Source organism: Phascolarctos cinereus, unplaced genomic scaffold (genome assembly GCF_003287225.1).
Source record: "Phascolarctos cinereus isolate Bilbo 61053 unplaced genomic scaffold, phaCin_HiC Scaffold_726;HRSCAF=1367, whole genome shotgun sequence".
In the NCBI taxonomy this organism is placed as follows: Eukaryota; Metazoa; Chordata; class Mammalia; order Diprotodontia; family Phascolarctidae; genus Phascolarctos; species Phascolarctos cinereus.
In genome coordinates, this window is record NW_027556098.1 from 357,471,131 (window position 1) to 357,490,367 (window position 19,237).

The 19,237-nt window shown below is 45.8% G+C and overlaps 1 protein-coding gene and 1 long non-coding RNA gene across 2 annotated transcripts in view; both read left to right on the top strand.

Moving 5' to 3' along the window:
* The window catches only part of LOC110206366 (argonaute RISC component 1), a 30,360-nt gene extending 22,908 nt beyond the window's left edge, over window positions 1-7,452 (top strand). Inside the window, exons 15-19 of the mRNA XM_020983687.2 lie at window positions 931-1,125; window positions 5,466-5,600; window positions 6,012-6,113; window positions 6,548-6,747; window positions 7,242-7,452. Coding sequence (XP_020839346.1) covers window positions 931-1,125; window positions 5,466-5,600; window positions 6,012-6,113; window positions 6,548-6,747; window positions 7,242-7,350 — 741 coding nt within the window. The 3' untranslated portion in view covers window positions 7,351-7,452. The remainder of the gene's footprint in view (window positions 1-930; window positions 1,126-5,465; window positions 5,601-6,011; window positions 6,114-6,547; window positions 6,748-7,241) is intronic.
* Window positions 7,453-7,495: 43 nt separating this feature from the next.
* LOC144458241 (uncharacterized) lies at window positions 7,496-17,446 on the top strand. The gene is made up of 2 exons (XR_013487832.1): window positions 7,496-15,208; window positions 16,141-17,446. It is a non-coding gene; the product is annotated as an uncharacterized LOC144458241 (long non-coding RNA).
* The last annotated feature ends 1,791 nt before the right edge of the window (window positions 17,447-19,237 follow it).

Here is a 19,237-nt window from a genome sequence, read left to right on the forward strand (position 1 = left end):
AAGGGAACCAGGTAGGAAAGATAGATTCTGCTAAGGATTAGAGAGAACAAATTCCCCCTGCTTTGGAAACTGCCAGCAGGTGGTGCATTTGTTCCAAACACTGGCCTGATTTGCCCTCAGCAGGGAGTGAGGGATGAGAAAGTCATTCCTGGCAGAGATGGGTGTCTCAGTCAATTTCCCTCCCTGGGTTGCCCACCTCCTTGCTACCTAGAAAAGCACTGGATTAGGGAAGTGATGCTGCTATATAAGCTCCCACTTCCTCCACTCCCTGGCGCAGGACTAGGTTTCTGAAAAATCAGAGAGACTCTCAGTTCCCTGCTTGAGGCCGTGGAGTACTTTGATCTATTTCCAGCATTAAGTCTTGGTCCTAACCCTCCACTCCTACATAACATGCTGCTTCATTGAGGAGAAGAAAGTTTTCAGAGACTTTCTGAGCTGATGTCCTTTTGCTCTGATCATGGTGTTTCTTGTATAAGGAAGGGAAGGAACAAGGCTTCACTTCTAACTTTCCCGAGCTTTCTCCATCTCCAGCTCTTCCCTCCTGCCTACCATGGTAGGTGCCTTTAGCAGGGACCTCTTTCTGTATCCCTACATGTTGTATACTTCCTATAATTTCTTCAGGGCAGTGGTTTTCACATAGCATAGTCTCCCTGCCCCCATCCCACTTGCTCCCTTTTGTCACACGAGACTCCATCTCAGCAAGGTAATTGGATGAACCAGCAGCTTTTTTTGATGCCCATGGAAAGCCCAGAGCATGTACAGAAGCCAAATTATAAGCAGTCAGTGACCTGTTCCAGCTGAGAAGAGGGCAGCCCATCTGCTGTCCTTTGAGACCATATCCATAAGAGCCCTTAAGTCCTGACCCAGGGTTGAAGAGAAGACTGGGATGTAAGCTGGGCTCTCTCCTACCCCCTGGTTGCCCTCTTTCAGGTGGTTGGCAGCATGGACGCTCACCCAAGTCGTTACTGTGCAACGGTTCGAGTGCAGCGACCCAGACAGGAAATCATTGAGGATCTGTCCTACATGGTGCGGGAGCTCCTCATACAGTTCTACAAGTCCACCCGATTTAAACCTACCCGAATTATCTTCTACCGAGATGGCGTCCCTGAGGGTCAGCTCCCACAGGTGAGGGGTCCCTGCGATGGGGGCAGATGCTTTGGGGTAGGCCTCAGAGGAAGCGAAGTACAAAGAAAGAACTGGCTTAATGGAAAGTTCTGAAAGAACGGCTGATGAAGACAAACCTAAGTTACAACAACAGAGAGAGAAAATTCAAATGTTTAAATTCTTCCATCCTAATCAACAGGAGGGTACTGCCAAGCCAAGTGGTAGAACTTATACTGGGGACCGATTTAAAGAGGGATGGAGTAGTAGTATTGCTGTATCAAAGGTTATGCACAGCTTATTGACTTAGTGTATCATGCCAAATTGGGGAAGGGTGCTTATATATTTGCTGCCTAGTCCTTAGTAGATTTTATCTTTAAGATGTCTCATATGTGTGCCCTCTCTTTCCCTGGCCATTGCCTCACTCTAGGCCTTTTTCCTTCTAATTTATCTCAAAGACAGAGCTAGATTTCTCTTCTTAATACACAATGCTGATCTCATAAATTCCTTGTTCAAATGCTTTCAGTGGTTCTCCATTACCTGTGAGTAAAGTCACATAGTTTGATGGCTGGAAAGTCTCCTGGATACCGTATGGTCCATATGCATTATGAATTGGTCCTTTGGTTCTTTATTAAGTGCCTGCAATGTGCCAGACAATGTGCTAAGGAGTGGGTCAAATCAAAAATTAATTAAAAATAAAATTCCAGAAAAGGGGTCATGTGAACTCTAGTATGAAGACCTCTTGATCAGTCACCACTGCTTCTGAGGTAGCCCATTACATGTTTCTGTAGGTCTAATTGTTGATCAGCTCTTTTGAAGTCATGATTGACTAACAGCATTGATCAATTTCTCAAGTCTTTCCAGGTCCTTTTCCATTACAAGATATTTTCCTCATTTGGACCCTAATTACTCTTAGTCACTTTGCCATTGACTCATTTCTTTGTGCCCTTCCCTCTCCCACTTCTTTCCTTCATTCCCTATCTCTGTGCAGTGTGAAGTACAAGTACATTTTCTAGACTTTTTCAAAGGGAAAATTAAAATATACAAAGAGATAATACCAGAGAATAAGATCGCATAATTGAACTTGCATTTTCAAGAATTCTGTAGCACATAAATCTGAATGCAAATCCCAGATCCTGTGGTCTTAAACTTAAAAATTTTTCCTTTCCTAAAATTTAACAATCCTCCTGCTTCTGTTAATTTGTCTACCTGGACAGACCTCATCTATCTCTTCTTCCACTTCTAAGCTCCTTAGTCCATCCAATAGCATGCTAGTAATAGTAAGCTTGTGAAAATTAAAAAATCAAGCTAATTTCACTCTGTGAATTTGGAATACAACCTCAGCTGAGCAGTCACAGCTATTCAACGATCTTTCTTCTCTTCCCTTATTACATTCTTATCTCATTCCCCACTTTGTCTGTTGCAAACTTTTTCTTCACCCTTGACACCCTTCAGCCCCACCCATCATGTTTCACACTTGCAGTAGATGATCTAGTGTCTTACATAGCTGAGAAGATTTAGAATGAATTCCCCCAGTTTTCCTTTGCTCCTCTTTCCCAACTTAGTGTCACCTGCTTTCCTTTTTTTTCCCTTAGGAAAAATATATTTAATTTTTTCCAATTACATGTAAAAACAATTTTTAACCTTCACTTTTTTATAATTTCAAATTCTAAATTCTCTCTTCCCCTCCTCTCTCTCTCTCTCTCTCTCTCTCCCCCTGAATTGAGAAAGCAAGCCATTTGAGAAAGGTTAAATGTGTGTAGTCATGCAAAATGTATTTCCATGTTAGTTGTGCTGTGAAGAAAACAGACAAAAGAAGACCAAGAAAAATAAAGTAAAAAATAAAAACGCAATATGCTTTGGTCTACATTCAGACTTTATCAGTTCTTTTTCTAGGGATGGATAGCATTTTTCTGGACCATAAGTCCTTCAGAATTGTCTTGGATCTTCGTATTGCTAAGAATAGTTAAGTCATTCACAGTTGATCATTGTACAATATTGCTGTTACTGTGTACGGTGTTCTCCTAGTTCTGTTTACTTCACTTTGTATTAGTTCATGTAAATCTTTCCAGGTTTTTCTGAAAGCATTCTGCTCATCAGTACAATAGAATTCCATCATAATCACATACCAGAACTTGTACAGCCATTCCTCAATTGCTGGTCATCTCCTCAATTCCCAACTCTTTGCCACCACAAAAAGGGCTTCTATAAATATCCTTGTACATATAGGTTGTTTTTAAAAAAAAATATCTTTTGGGATACAGACCTAGGAGTGGTATTGCTAGGTCAAAGAGTATGCACAGTTTTATAGCCCTTTGGGCATAGTTGCAAATTGTTCTCCAGAATGGTTGGATCACCCTCTCTCTTTCCTGTGGTCATAGAAGTAGAGAGACCCCTACTCCTTGCTCATGCTAATCCATCTACCTGCATCCTTTATCTGATTTCCAGGAATCTGCACTGGCAGTCATCCCTTTTTTCTCTCTCACATCTTCACATCTCTTAATCTGGCTCTTTCTCATGTGTCAAAAAAACCAGGCAGGCTTTCTGAGCCCTCAGAAATCCTTCCCTTGACTCTTCTACCATGTCTTCATACTGTTCTACACCTCTATTCTCCTTCAGTACTGTTCTTATTGAAAAAGTTTTACCAACCTGAAGTGTCTGCTTACTCATCCTCTCCTCAGCTCCTTATAAACTGGCTTTTATCCCTCTCTATTGAATCTGCTTTCACAGGTCACCAAACTCCTATTTGTCAGAACTTTATGGCCTTTTCTTAGTCTTCTTTTGCTTTTAGGTCTTTGTGGTTTTAATGTAGTCAGCCACTCCCTCCCCTTGGATACTTTCTTTTCCCCTGGTTTCTGAGACACCACACACACTTGCCTGGTTTCTTCTTTTAACTTCACCTTTTCATTCTCCATTGTTGGCTTCTCATCCTCCTCCTGATCCCTTAATATGAATGTTTCTTAAGGGTGTGTCCTGGCCCTTTTTTTTCTCTCCTTTAGGGTTTCATTCAATTCCATAGCTTCAGTTACCAGCTCTGTCTGTCAAGAGGATTCTGAAATCTCTGTCTCTTAAGTCACACCTTCCTGTGCTCCAGATCCGCATCTTCAACTGTCTACAAAGACATCTCCATTGACGCCTCAAACTGAACATATCCAAAATTAAGCTGATTATTTTCTCTCCCAAACTTCTTTTCCCCTTTGACCTCACTCTTTTTGTCTGTTATAGATCTTTACTTGGCCTCCCAAGTTTGTAACCTTGGTGTTTACTTGGATCTTTCCCTCTCCCTCATCTTATATCTTATCACTTACTAAGTCTGTTGATTCCAGCATCTCTGGCATCCATTTTATCTTCTCTGTTGCCACTGCCACAGCTCTATATAGATTTTCATCTGTTAGAGTAGATAATCACCAAATAGATGATTATCACCTATTTGGACTTAACTACCATTGCCTCCTAACACCTTTTTGCATCTACTCTCTCCCCTCTAATCCATCTTTTGCTGTACTGCTGGAATAATCTTTTATGCATAGTTATTGTCCTGTCACTGCTCAAAAAGTATGAACTACTGGCACCCTCTCAGCTCCTGAGTTTTAGCTTTTCTTTGCTTGACATTCAAGGTCTTCCAGAACCTGAAGCCAACTCTCCCTCTCTAGATTTATCAAATGAATGTCCCTGAGCGGCAGCCAAGTTGGTCCCTTCTCTGTCTCCCAAACTTGTCCTGCACTTTCTTTCTGGGTCTTTGCTAACACTGTTCCTTGTGCCTGGCTGGAATGCCCTCATGCCTTCCCTCATCAGCTGCTCCCTCTAGGAAGCCTTCACTGATCCCGTGGCCTATAACAAATTTCCTTCCTCTTGAACTTCACAGAGCAATTTGCTGTGCAAATGTCATTCTCTCGAGAGATACTTTAATTCAGTAAGAAGCGGGACTGTGGCTTACCTAAACATTGTAATTGTATTTTCCTGGCACCTAGCTTAGGACCTGTGAGCCTGATCATTGAGGCTGATGCTTATTGAATGTCAAATGACAATGCTCTGATTGTCTAGCTCCACTAGCATTTCTATAGTTCTCCTATGTTTGTGAAGTGTTGTGCAAATAGGATTTCATTTGATCCTCACAAATGCCCCTGGGGGGAGGTGCCATTATTATCCCCATTTTATAGATGAGGAAACTGAAGTTGATAGGAAGGAGGTTAACTAACCTGCGGTGTGTGTTAACCAATATACAGTAAGTGTCCAAGACAGGATTAGAAGTCGGCCTGACTCCCAAGTCTAGAATCCTGTCCACTGTGCCACTCAGAGCCCAATACATGGGTCACCCCCCAGGTTAACAGCAGTCAAGACATTCTTTAATTCTGCCACTCCAGATCCTCCACTATGAGCTGCTGGCCATCCGTGATGCCTGCATCAAGCTGGAGAAGGACTATCAGCCAGGGATCACCTATATTGTGGTCCAGAAGCGCCACCACACTCGCCTTTTCTGTGCTGACAAGAATGAAAGAGTAAGATGCACATAGCCCCTGGCCCAGTTTTTTTTCCTTCCCCTGTGTGGCACAAAACTGTTTGCCTGCTTGCCTGATGAAAAGTTTGCTTTCTATCACATGGAGAGATGTTTGAGAACATAAAGGAGGGCCTCCTCTGGGCATAGTATAGGAGTGAAATCCTGTGATAATTCAGCTGTAGAAATAAAAATCAGACATTTTCTTAGCCCTCTGTCCCTCCCCAGACACCATCCTCCTGGTGTCCAGCCTTTGCCCTTCAAGGCTCTATGTGTTAACTTTCCAGGCTTGGCCCTAAGTTACAAAGGACCAAGAGCTCTCAACAGGACTGCAGGACCATATAGGATTCAGCTGAGACAGGTGAGGGACCAGACTCAGTTTCCAAGATCTTACTTGTGTTTTTCCTCCTTGCAGATTGGGAAGAGTGGAAATATCCCAGCGGGTACTACCGTGGACACCAACATCACTCATCCATTTGAATTTGACTTCTACCTGTGCAGCCATGCAGGCATCCAGGTAATTAGGTTGATCCCTGGGGACTTCAGGCTCTTGGTGGTGGTAGTGGTCTGAGGGGATCATGATGATGATGATGATGGGGTGAGCTAAGAATGGATTAAAACCCTACTAAGTTCATTGATTAGCATTCATTTGTGTGACTCTCCTATTTTAGATTTGTAGACAACTCAGTTTTAATCCTATACCACTAATTACAAGTTTAATATGAGATTTGAATATAGTGAGGTTAACATGTGACAGTTTCTTAGAAGTGGTGGATTTCACTCCCTGGGCAGGCTTGTTTATAACTTGTGTGTGTGCCAGCCCTGAGGGAGGGGGATGTGCTGGATGTTCCTTCTTAGAAGCCTTTTTGGATTGCCCTTCTCTGATTCCCTGTGCCCCCTCCCAGGGGCCCTGTGGTGAAAACATTCCTCCTCCCTCCGTCATCTCCATAGGGCACAAGCCGACCATCCCATTACTATGTCCTTTGGGATGACAACCGATTCACAGCAGATGAGCTGCAGATCCTGACCTACCAGCTGTGTCACACTTATGTGCGCTGTACACGCTCCGTCTCCATCCCAGCACCTGCCTACTATGCTCGCCTCGTGGCTTTCCGGGCACGGTATCACCTGGTGGACAAAGAGCATGACAGGTGAGGCCCATGGATGGAAAGGAGTGCTGACTTAGTGACGGAGGAAGGGACAGCTTTGGGAACTTGGCAGAGTGTTCTTTGAAGGATGGCCAGTAGGATGGATGAGAGAGTCTCAGCAAAGGGAGAGGGCTACTTAAGTTTGCACATTAGCAGAGCTGGAAGGGACCTTCTAGTCTAACCATTAACTCCTTTTGAATAGGAAACAGACCCAGAAAGAGGGATTGACTTGCCTAAGTCAGACAGAAAGTAACACTGGGCCTAGAACCTAGGTTCTCTGTTGTCCCAGGCCAGCAGTGTTCTATTCATTTTGTGAGGCTGGGCCCTTGCTCCCCACTCCCAGGGAGAGGACTAACCCTGTACGACTTTGTGCCCATAACTCCTCTGCCTGGGCCATAGGGAATGAAGAGGAAGGGAGGCCATAGGGCAGAAGAGAACAACATTACTAGCATGTCCAGTAGCCATCTGAGGGGGTGCTTATGTCTCCCTTTTTCTAGCGGCGAGGGGAGCCACATATCAGGACAGAGCAATGGGCGGGATCCCCAGGCCCTGGCCAAGGCTGTGCAGGTTCACCAGGACACTTTGCGCACCATGTACTTTGCTTGAAAGGCAGAACGCTGTTACCTCACTGGAAAGAAGAAAGCTTTCAGAGCCCAAGGAGCCATACAGATGGAAGGAATCCCAGGAAGAGGAATCCAGGGGAGTGGGAGGGGGATGGGGGCAGGCTGGGGGGAGGGGGGAGGGGGGAAAGGAGAGCTTGTTTCCCCACTGCAGAGCAGAAGCTGCATCACTAGGGGGTGGGGGGATGGGGGCAGGGCTGGCAAAGAGGGACCACCAACCAGAGGCCCCTGACTCTTCCCTTGCTCTGCCACATCTGACCTGACCCCAGTGGACCAAGAGAGAGGCAGCATCGTCGCTCACAGGTGCCCATTTTAAAATGCAATACTAAAGACTTGTGACTGGGAGGGCTCCATAAGGTCGGCTCTACAGCTGCGGCTCGAGGGACAGAAGCTGGTAGGTTTGGGTTCACTTCTTTTAGAGGGAAAAGTGTTGGCTTGGAAAAGAGGGGGGGAGGAGGAGGAGGGAAGGATTTTTAGGAGCCTTAATCAAAAAGGTATAGATTCATTTAAGAAGAAAAAAAAATTCCAAACCAATATTTTAGGGTAGTAGAGGTTTTAATGGGTTTGAAATCCAGTTTGTAGGGAAATTCTACCACCAGTAGTTTTGGTTACTCTTCCCCCTAGCTATCACCCTTCCCCTCTGCGGCACACCTTCTCCTGTGGCACCTTCCTCCCTCCCCCTTCCCATAAGATGTAAGGCACTATGGCACTTAGTCCGAATTGACACAGCCCTGTCTTCCTTCTGCCCCACTGGTGGGTGACCAGTGCCTTCACTGTAATGCTGCAGAACTGCAACCTTTTTGTACCTTTTTTTTGTGTGTGGGAGGGGGAGAAGGGGGATATGGGAAGCAGGGGAGAAACACCCCAAGCCTCACAGGCCTCCCGTAGGTGATGCTGCCAGCTGTCTGCATCGGAAGGAGTTGACTATGACATTCACAGAGTGAACCCATTGTTTTGAGATCATAACCTCAAGATGGTTAAAATCCATTGAAGACATTTGCACTTTCAAACATGACAAGTTTCTTAGCTGCTGAAATAACTGACCCTTGCCCTCCCCCCACTCCCACCCCTCTGTCCCCAGGTTCCCAGAGCGTTATTTCAATGGCATCCTTTCCTCCATGACAGTTGAGTCTCCCATGTTTCAACATTTCTTTGCTGGGCTATCTTAGAACAAAAGATACTTAGGTCTAAAAGAAGAAAAAAAGAGAAAACTAAATGTTATTTTTATACAGTATCTTGAGTCTGTTGCCAAAACTTGCAGGTGACTCTCATGTCCTCTGAGTTTACATCCCAGACACACTGAGCCGTCCGTCTGTCCGTAGAAGGGTCATGCACCTGGGTCACTGTTCTGCCCAGTAGGCAGGGGTTGGGGTTGGAGCCCTGTTGTTTCTTGGTTCCTTCCCCTACTCTGTGCATTATCCACTGTTCCCTTGTGCCCCCTCCCCAGAGGATCCTTTTGTCTCCTCTATTCTCAGTTGGAGCTCAGGCTCTCCGACTCCAGCATGGCCTGCAACACACTTTTTGATAGCTTCTGCTGCTTGCTTTCACTGCTGTTTACACAAGATACTTTTAGTTCTGTGTGCAAGGGGCAGATGGGGAAGTGTATGCATGTGTGCATATAGTCTTCCCTCTTTCTGCAGTCAGTGAAGGGGTCTGGCTGGGGTAGGGTCAGAGGGCTATAGTTGATCTGTCACTTTGGGGAGAACATGGGCACCAGATTGTCCAAGGCCTCTTTAGGCTGCTAGGTGCCCAAGGTGTCAGTGGTTAGGCCCCTTCCTCTGGCATGGGTAAGCATAGGAACTGCTTATGTATTTTTGCCTATCTGGTGAGGACAAGGAACCTCAGCTCATTGTGGGAATTCCTCTGTGCGCTTTAAGGGATTAGATACTAGGCAGCCTAGTCTGTCATCTCTTCTACTGGGTTTTAGTTTGGTTGTTTTGCAACCACTGACCTTGAGGGCCACACCCTTAGATGAAGCTCTTGTGGAAAGCCTTGGCCCTCAGGCCTAGTAGCTGGTAAAGCAGACACAGGCCTGGAGGCTGGCTTGAAACCAAGTCTCTGTCCATGTCTGCTCAGGGAAAGGTGGGCAGGTGTTGGAACTGGCTCTTCCCCTTTTCCAGCAGAAGAGTTGCCAGACCATGATTTGCTATGCAAAATAATCTACCCCAGTCTCTATTTTTGTTGACCATGTTGTTCAAAGATATCAGCAAAACTTAGCACAAACAATAGTTGTGGAATAGGGCATTGGGACAGTTTGGTAATTCCTTCCATTCCTTCCTTCCCTTCCTTCCTAGCCGGTAGTATCGTCTACCCTGCCGTCCATGGGCTGGATGGCTGGGAAAGCCAGTGGCTCTCCCCCAGCTGTGGGTGGCAGGTGGGAAGGGGCTCTGGGAGGGGGTGAGCTCACCTAGGAGCCTACATTCCTTACACAAGTGCCTATATCGTGATGTCAACACTCTGCCCGCCTCTGTCCATCTCCATATCCTTGCCTCTAGTTTGTGTCCATTCATACCTCTGGGTGGGGCTCCAGTCTTTTGAAGCTCCCCCAGGACCAGTGGCTTTGCATGTTTTCTCCGCATGTGTCTTGGGGTTGGGGTTCAGGGCAGTTTTCCTGGGAGGGTACAATCATTCACCAGCATTTATCCATGCCCGTAGTGGGTGGCAGCCACCGGGCCCGATTTGTGTTCCTCCTTTTCTCTCTCTGCCTCCCTCCTGTTGAGTTTTGAGCTGGGGTCTGAATTGCTTTTTTAGACATGTTGGCATTACATATGCCATTTGTAAAATAAATAAATGAAAGTGCGAGGAGCAGCTTGGGCATTGGTAAAAAAACAAACAAACAAAAAAAACAACAAACAAAAACAGAATAGCTTTGTTGCTCTTGTGATTTTTTTTTTTTTAGCCTTTGAGACTTGAAATATAAACTTGACCTTAGAATTTGCACTTGTGTGTGAGGTGCCGTGTGCAGGATGAGAAGGTGGTCCTGGAAGTGAGCTCTCAGCTCTGTGGGCTTTCTTGTCCAGGTGTTGGGGGCACCCAGAGTGCCCCAGCCAGTCTCTTTAACTGTCTGTTGCTTCCCCCTACCTTTCTCAGTACCCCCATTCTGCTTCTATGCCTTTTTGAGATCAAGCCTCTGCAGAGCCCCAGTGTCAATAGTTATGCCTATTGTGAAGCCATTGCTTCTTTGCTTCTGAGCACCTGGAATTCCATTTTTTCTATAGGTGTGACTCATAGTGTAGTGCCCACCTGGCATCTGGTGCTGCATGAGTGTCCATGTGAGCCTCTTGCTATGTCTCTATCCCAAGGCCTCAGCTGATGCAGAATCAACAGGCATGCCAAGCTGGGGTGACAACAGGAGGCATTGCTTCTCCTTAGGCCCATCCCCAACCACCACAAGGTGCTATTCCTGCTGTAATACTGAGCACCCTGTATGCTTCTGGTCCTGGTTACCCCAGTAGCTGCCTCTCTTTCTGGGCCACATCTCTGAGTAGCCTCTTCTAAGGAGGCCTGGAATTCAATGCCTTAGGTGGCCAAATATTTTAGACTGGGTGGGCAAGGGGAGCAAAGAGAACAAATTCTTGCCTTTTGTTCCTTCATGGGTGCATGGGATCAGACTGGATGAAAGATCCATCCCTTCTACTGTTTTGACTAGAGTGTTGAGGTGTCAAGCCAGTGGCTAAACAGAGAAAGGGGGAGGGATTACTCCTGAACACTGCAAAGGCTGCCCAGGTTGGATTGAGTTGATTCTTGTTTGACCTGCCAGTTGGGCATTCCCTTCTACCTAGGATCAATGCCACAGGACCCTTGGGGTCCAGAGAAGCAATGTTGGTGGTGGGGATGAGACCCCCAGGCAGGATGGGCAACTTGGGAAATACTTTTTCTCTTTGCCTGGGCCAATAGTTATGTGCAAAGCTGTTGGAGGCTTTTTCTGGAGCTGGGACCTGGCAGGGAGGGCCATTTGGCAATAGGATGTGGGGAGAGCTACCTCTGTGTAGCAAAAAAGGGGGCTTTGGAAATAGCATCCCAGGGTAGTTGTGTTTTATTTATTAATCTGGTATCAGTGCCAGGATAAGTACTGGGTTACCCTCTTCTCCCAAAAGCTTGGACATCAAGTGGATGTGCCAAGTCCGTGGAGGCCACCCAAGGCATTCTGTAGCCTCTCGGCTCTGTCTGGCCCTCTGCAGCTGGGGAGGTGCTCTTATCTTTTAATCTCTTCAATTTTTAAGGACTCGCCTTCTCCCTGGGCTGATGCAGGACCCAAAATGGTATTCTACAGCCATTCCATTCTCTTCAGACTCTGAGCTTCAGGCTGCTGCAGAGGGAGAGGGAGGTTGGGGACACCTTACTGGAGCAGCCAAGGCTCCAGTGGAGAAGCACTAAGAAGGGCAGGGGCATCTCCCTTTTGAAAATGAATCTTCAAAACTTTGTGCAAATAAAGAGAATCTGTTGAGTCTAATGACAGTCCAATGGCTGAACAGCAATAAGAAAACGCTGGAGGACATTATTTTGTGTACGTGGTATTGTTGCACTTAGCGGAGGTATGGTGGACAGAGGGTTCAGAGCACTCCTGGGGTTTAGTTTCAGTTCAGTTTCTAAACTTTCACACCTCCCTGAGCCCAGTGAGGGTGGAGCTGTCCTTGGGGCCCCACACCCAGAGTCCTTGTTTGCTTTTGGTTTTCTCTTTGACCTGTGTTAGTGTCCTGCTTCTGACTGTATGCTGGATGGTCCATTTGTGAAACTGCCCAAGCGGTTGTAACGGACATTTATTTCTGAAACAAGCAGCCGCATGATATTGTGTTTTATAAAGATAACAATGGCTTATGTTTTAAAAGTGCAGCATCATTTTTCTTCTTTTTTTGTCCGTGGGGGGAGTGGGGTTGGTGGTGAGGGAGGGGCATAAATCTGAACAAAGCTGCCAAGAGCAATTACATTGATTTTAGGCCAAAACAATAAAGAGAATACTACAAGAGTAGAACGCCATTGCTTTTTAAGGGGAAAAAAGGATTAAGAATTAAACAACCTCCAGATCATTGTAGCTACATGTGGCTTCCTTGCTTATGACAGGTGACTTCTTGGGCCCTGGTGCTTATGTCTTTGCTCCCAAGGGTGAGGGGCTGTCTTTCCCCAGGGAGGCTCTGAGGGTCTTTATTTTGAGGTAGGTCAAGGGTTGGAGAAGCATTTCATCGGTTTCTGCCTTTTCTCAAAGAGGAAGACAGCTGCAGCTCTATACAAACAAAGGAACCCACAAAGGAACCTTTACTTGTCGCCAGAGGCCCTAGGTCTCTGTCCCACTTTATCTTATTGAAATAATCTCCTGGAGGGCTAGAGGCTGGTATTTCATATTAATAGCCAATCCACTGAGGACACTTCAGAATTCATTCGATGGTACTTCTGCCATAGGATGAGTATGAAGGCCTTCCAAAACTTCTAGGGCCCTGGAAGTAGATCCTGATTCTGTCATTATCTTAGGGCCCTAATCAGCAGCCTCACTACTGTACTGACTTCTGTCCAGACTAAGGCAACCACAGGCCTTGTCTTCAATTCAGTAAACATTTATTAAGTACTTACTTTGTGCAAAGGTCAGGTGCCATAAAGGGGGAATGACAGCTAGAGGTTATTTCATATACTTAGTTTAGTGTCAGAATACCTGGGTTTAAGATCTGACTTTGCAGCCTAAGTTCATTCATCTGTAAAAGTGGGAATAGTAGTATTCCCACTACCTACTTCCCAGGGCTCTGATGTGAGGATCAGATGAGATCATGTATGTGAAAACACTTTGTAACTGTAAGAAGCTACATAAAAGCAAGCTATTATTAGGATAGAATATGTCATAAGGGTAGCACAATACTTTAGAAAAAGCCTCGAAGGGCAGATATCATTGAAACTAGGTCTTAATGGGTAGAATTTCAACCATTAGAGAACTTGGGGGGTTCGAGCTGTGTGTGAGATCATTCAAGGTAGAAGCACTTCATATCTAAGTAAGAGCCTGCTACTCCAATCAAAGAAGGCATGGAGACAGACTATTGTATATACATTGAATCAGAACAGAGATACATCTGTTGGCCTGGCTCACTGGCTGAGCCTAATATTCCTGGGGCTCTGCAGAGTGCTTCCCTGGGATGAGCTAGCCCTAGATCCCACTTGGATCCTCAGAGTGGTCTTTTACAAGTGGACAAGGCTATATCATCCTGAGCCACACCTGGGCTCATCCTCAGCATTGGAGACTTGCCTGTGCCGAGGAAGGTTTCAAACAATTTGACACTAGCTTACTGTTGCTGACCTTTTCTCCTAATACCTGGGAATTAGATTGTGTCTTTTCCTATTTTTTTCCTCATTCCACCTCCTCCCTTGGGGGCAAGTGTCTATATAGCTTGGAAGAGCATAGGAATGCCTCTCAGGCCTTCCCTATATGTTCTTTCATTTAGAATGTCAGAACCACCTCTAAATAAGGCCAAGGCCTACATTTCCAAAGTGTTTTCTTAGCCTCTTGCCACCCCTTACAGCCCCCCATTCCCCCCAGAGATACTTCAGAGGTAGAAGTAAAAAAAAACAGCTTTCCTTTCTACTTTCTGGGCTTCTTTATGGAGGGACTAGGGCAGGGCCTGCTGGGGCAGCTGCAGCTTAGTTTGGGAGAGGCTTTGGTCCTATTGGTGGAGTAGAAAATGCACTGGAATCAGAAGACCTGGGTTTCAGATCCATCCTTAGCACTTCCTGGGTAGGCAAGGGCTTAACCTTTCTGAGCCTCAGTTTCTTCCCCTGTAAAGTGGAGATATTGCTACTTGCACTACCTACCTCCCAGGGCTGTTGTGAGGAAAGCACTCAAAAATGTGAGTGATTATTATGTGATAGCACCACTTTCTTTCCTAAGGTAAAACCACTTCCTTATCAGGTAAGGATAGACCGCCAGCATCCTTTATCATTTCCTTTCCCCAAATAAAATAAATAAAAATAGTCCAATAGTTGAGTAGGTCACATGGCTACTGTAAATTGTTCACTAAATAGTGCTTAACTCTATAAAGTCTTACTGAACATCATTCTCTTCCAGGAAAGCCAGTATCTGACCCCCTCTGGCTGAGCTGACTGGCCTGGCCCTTGGCACAGTGCAGTGGTCATCTCAGTGAGATAGCTGAAGGAGGATATGAGGAATTAGAGCCTCCAGATTGGGAGGGGAGGGATCGCATGCCCAGGCCCAGCCTTCCAGTAAGGGTTAGGTGTTGGGATTTTTCCAGATGTCTTGAACACAAGTGCTGCAACTGCTTATGGCCACATACCTGGCCATATTCCACTGGAAAAAAAAAACCACCTTTTAGTATTAACAGCCAAATTCTAGTTTCTTTTTGGTGAGGAAGGAGGGGTGGATGAGGGGTGGCTGGCTGTGGTTGAAACTGTAGAGCAAGTTGGAACCTGGAATGAATTTTTTCCAACTGAAATGGAAACCTGAAAAATAAGTTGTAATCCACATACTAGCAGCAGACTTATTCTGCTATCCCAAGGGACACAAAGTGTCTAGGTGAGGAATGGGGAGATGACCTGGATGATTTGTTGCTATATTTGGACTTAGAAGCAACTGAAGTTGTATGAGCCTCTGCATTAGGCAGTTGGCTGCTCCCCTGAGAACAGACATCTTGGTAGTGCAGGGAGCTGGGGCTGGCCAAGCATGTATTCAGTTCCAGGCCAAGACTGTATTCCACCTGGGCCCAAAGCCAAAGATCCAGGGCTCAGGCTTGTCTCAGCCACTCCATGTTCTTTCTCTGCATAGGTTGTGCTGCCTCTCTGCCCATCCTGGGCTGGGGACATGTATCCAGCATTCCTGTGAACATATTATCCTGTCTCCCATATCTTTGCAGGTGTGTGGGGGGACAGAGGGGGAGGGGATTCCAGCAGTTCCCAATGAAATGGTGATGGAAGCCAGTGCAGAGGCAAAGTTGAGGATGAAATGGGGTCCCTGTGGGGCTATAGGGCCAGCACATTAGAAAGCATGTCCAAGAAGTTGATGGCATTTAGGTAAGTTATGATGGGAGGAGATGTAGCTACGGAACCAGAAGAACCTAGGTTTCTTGCTCTTAGATCAGGCCAACCCTAGCACAGACACTAATCTGATTATGGGGAGTGGTACAGCAACTTTACCACTCCCTTCTCTTGGCTGCCCTAGCAACAAACCTGGCATATATATGTTTCCCTGAGCTGAGAAGGGATGATTGGTATGGAGGGTGGGCCAAGCCTAGCTAGAGCCCTCCTTCAAAGCTGCCACTTCTGGAAGAAGAGGTTGGAAAAAATCGAGGCTTGCTGGGTCTGACTGAAGAGCCCTTTGGTTAACACACTACAACTGCCTTGTCTGAGGCCTGCAGCCAAGCCAAGGCACTGCTTCCCCTCTCCGCCCTAGCCCCTCCTTTTCCTTGGATGTTCCCTTTCCACAGTCTGCTGTGGTTTACACTGAAGGAACATTATGTCCTGCTCTCCCTAGTATGCTTACCCTGCCAGCAGTGCTACAGAGGAACGAGGTATGGAGCAGAAGGGAACAGCAGCCCCTGGGGTCCACCTTGGCTTCCTGATCAGCCCCTCTCCTCCCAGCAGAAATATCCCATATTTTATGTCAGAGATATAGGATTAGGGTAGAGGACCCCAGCCAGATCTTGGAGAAATGCTGTTGGAAGTTTTGTGGTTTTTTTTTAACCTGCTACAGGAAAGAATCTTAGGAATTCTCTCCTGTATCTCCAGGTCCTAGTATGGTGAGTAGCACGTATTAGGTGCTTAATAAATGCTTTTTCATTCTTTCAAGGCAAGCATCATCAGTTGGACCCAGGGGAAGAGGAATGAGTCTACTCCAGATCCAGTCCCAGCCCCCATATAGTGGTTGAAAGATCCCATGTTCAGTCATCTCAGGGCCAGAGCTTGACTCTTGGGGGATTGGAGTGGGGGGTGTGTGTGCTGTATGTGTGTGATGAGAAGACACTTTTGATATGTGTCTATATAAAACTGATAGCTGCAGCTATCTGGTTATCCTCTCCTCATCTCTCCTGGGCACAATGAGCATCTTGTTAGAAGCTGAGATGGTTTAGTTTTCATAGGGCACTCAGCCTACTCCCTATTCTACTATGACTTCTGTTCTATTTTCTGTAGTGTTTCTCTTGGGTTAACATGCCAATGGGAAGGAGGAAAGAGCTGTTATAAGCAGGTGGCTGCTGCTGACTGGCTGGGAATAAGGCTGGGCTGATGTAGCTTATTTCTTCAGTCACAATCACAAAGTTGGAAGGAATTTCAGAGTTTAATCCATACCTGATTGTGGGTTACTTCTTACAGTGTCCCCATCAAATGGTTATCCAGGTTTTACTTAAAGCTCTCAAGAGAGGAAGAACCTATTACCCAACCTGAGTTATTGCACTTCAGTTGTGGATAGATCTTATTGTTGGGAAATTTTTCCTTATGTCCAAGTCAAAATCTGCCTCCACAAATTAGTTCTAGTTCTGTCTCCTGGTACCAAGCAAAAGAAAATTAATTTTTTTTCCACCTGCCCTCCCCTCTAAGTTTCTTCCCAGTAGTTTAGCAGCCCTCCCCAGTCTCAAAGTTTAGGTGATGAGGAAGCAGATACTTGTGTTTTTAAGACAGTTTAGAAGGAGATTGACCAAATAGCCACCTCCAGCTTTGCTTTTCATTAAAAAAAATAATTAATGCCTTCAAAAAATACCAATTCCTTTCCACTTCCTCATTTCTATGACAGAGAACTAAACATCTCAGAAAATCAGTTAGTAATTCAATTTCAAGAAGTCCTTGAAGTCTATTCTCTATCTGAAGTGTGGGTCCCTCTACTTGCTTGGATACTTCAATATTATTAGAATGTAAGCTCATTGAGGCCAGGGACTACTTTTCTTTTTGTTGTTGTAACTCCAGGACTTAGCTCATAGTAGGTACAAAATAAATGATTGTTGGATTAGATACTAAAGAAAATTCATTATTTCATTGCTATGGGCTTTCTACCTATGCATAATTTAATTCCTCCATCTTAGTGGTCTGTTTCATGAACTGTGGTTATCAACAAATTCATCACCTGATGGTCAACCCTACAGTGAATAAATGATGAACTTCAACTTTAGCTAGACTGGTTCCTGTATGACAAACAAGTGTCACTAGGCCTGTCCTTGAAACTTTTCTAGCTTGGCAGAACCTCCCAAGAGCTTGTGTCCTGCTGGTGGAGCCTTTGAAAACTCAGGGGCACCTTCATGCTACAATGAGGCATCAAAGGTCTTCCTGCTCTGTTTTGAAGACCTCACTGATGGTGACCTGCCAAAGAAGTCCATTTCTTTTTTTGAATAGCTCCAGTTGTTAGCTATAGTACTTCCTTTAACTTGAGCTGACTACTGCCTCCCCGTAACTTTCACTTCAGTCCAGATAGAATAATCCTTCTTTCTCATGACCTTCAGGAATTTGAAGACAGTGATCTTCAGCCTAAACACCAAATGGTGTTGGTGCCACAATCCTTTAGTCTAAAGAGTCTGAATTAAATACGTAATCTGTTTGACAGAAACACCCTATGCCTGGAATCCAGGGTTCCAGTTCTAGGACCCAGCTGGTATCCAGTAGTCACAACCACTTTCCCTTTTACTAAGAGTCAGAGGCATGACTAAGAGAATGGGGAATCATTTAGGGAAAGATATTCAAAGCCATCAACAGTGTACCATAGTGGGAGTCTAACAACCGGGAAAAGGTGACTAAAGACAGTTTGGAGATAGTCTTCACTCTGTGGTAGAATTCCAGTCGGTTGCAGGTGCTTCATTTTCCAGCTCATTTTCCAGAAGACCAGCTTGGCCAAGGGAGGAGTGTGTTTTTGAAACTCCCTCAGCTACTTATTGCTCAATCCAAGATTTTTACTTAAAAATTGAAAATTGGTATGTAGGGATGAGATGGAGAGCCAGTGATGCTGGGGTAAAAAGCCGGTAAGGATTTGTTGTCAAGAGTCCATCCTTAAACTTCTCTTCATTCCAAGAATGGGTTTTAAGGCGGCAGTTCTCCTTGGAAATGCTTTTTTCCCCTTCCCCTTTTTTAGGAACTTTTGAGGGGGCTGCTGCTGTATCCCTTCCTCCTAATCCTAGGCAACTGAGAGGATCAGAAGAGTTGATGGTGCTGTGGGAAGGGGGCCTTGGTTTTCCCATTTGTAAAATGACTCGATGATTCCTAAGGTCCCTTTTAGCGTTGACATCAATGCAACAAGCATTTATTATGGGCCTACTACGTACCAGGCGCTGGGGATTCATGGAAGAAAAGAAAAGCCTCTTGTACTCAAATAGCTTGCGTACAATTACTGAATGCATATGATGACCAGGGCCTGAGAAGGTCTAGGAATCCGCACCGTGCCTAGCACATAATAAGCGCTTAATAACGCTCGTTGACTGATCACCCGTATGGGGGCGGGGCTGATGTCTTTCTCCGCCTAGAGATGACTGAGAGTAGAAACTGTCATGGCGGCCCTGTTGGGAAGTCTGGTTAGGCAACGTCCTGGGCAGTTCAGCCAGCGCGCGGGCGGTAGGCGGGCGACCGTTAAACGGCCAGTCAGTAGCAGTTGGTGGAATGTTCATGCTACTCAACACCGAAGTGTAACCGTAAAAACAGTCGGGGTGGGGGGGAGGTCAGAATGTCCAATCAGAGAAGCGGAAAAGGTGACAGACCTGGCCACCAGCCAATCCTGAAGCCGTCTTGGTGGTGGTGGGGGTGCTGTCTGAAAAAGCTGTGTCTCCCCGCCTCATAAGTCAGCGTGGAGCAATAGGAGGCACTTGGAGAGTTCGGCTCCTTAAGAAGGCCACGCCCCCAGAACTTTCTTTTTCGTGATTGGCCCCAACGCCGGCATACCTGGGGCCTCTGGGACATGCCCCAAGCCGTCAGGT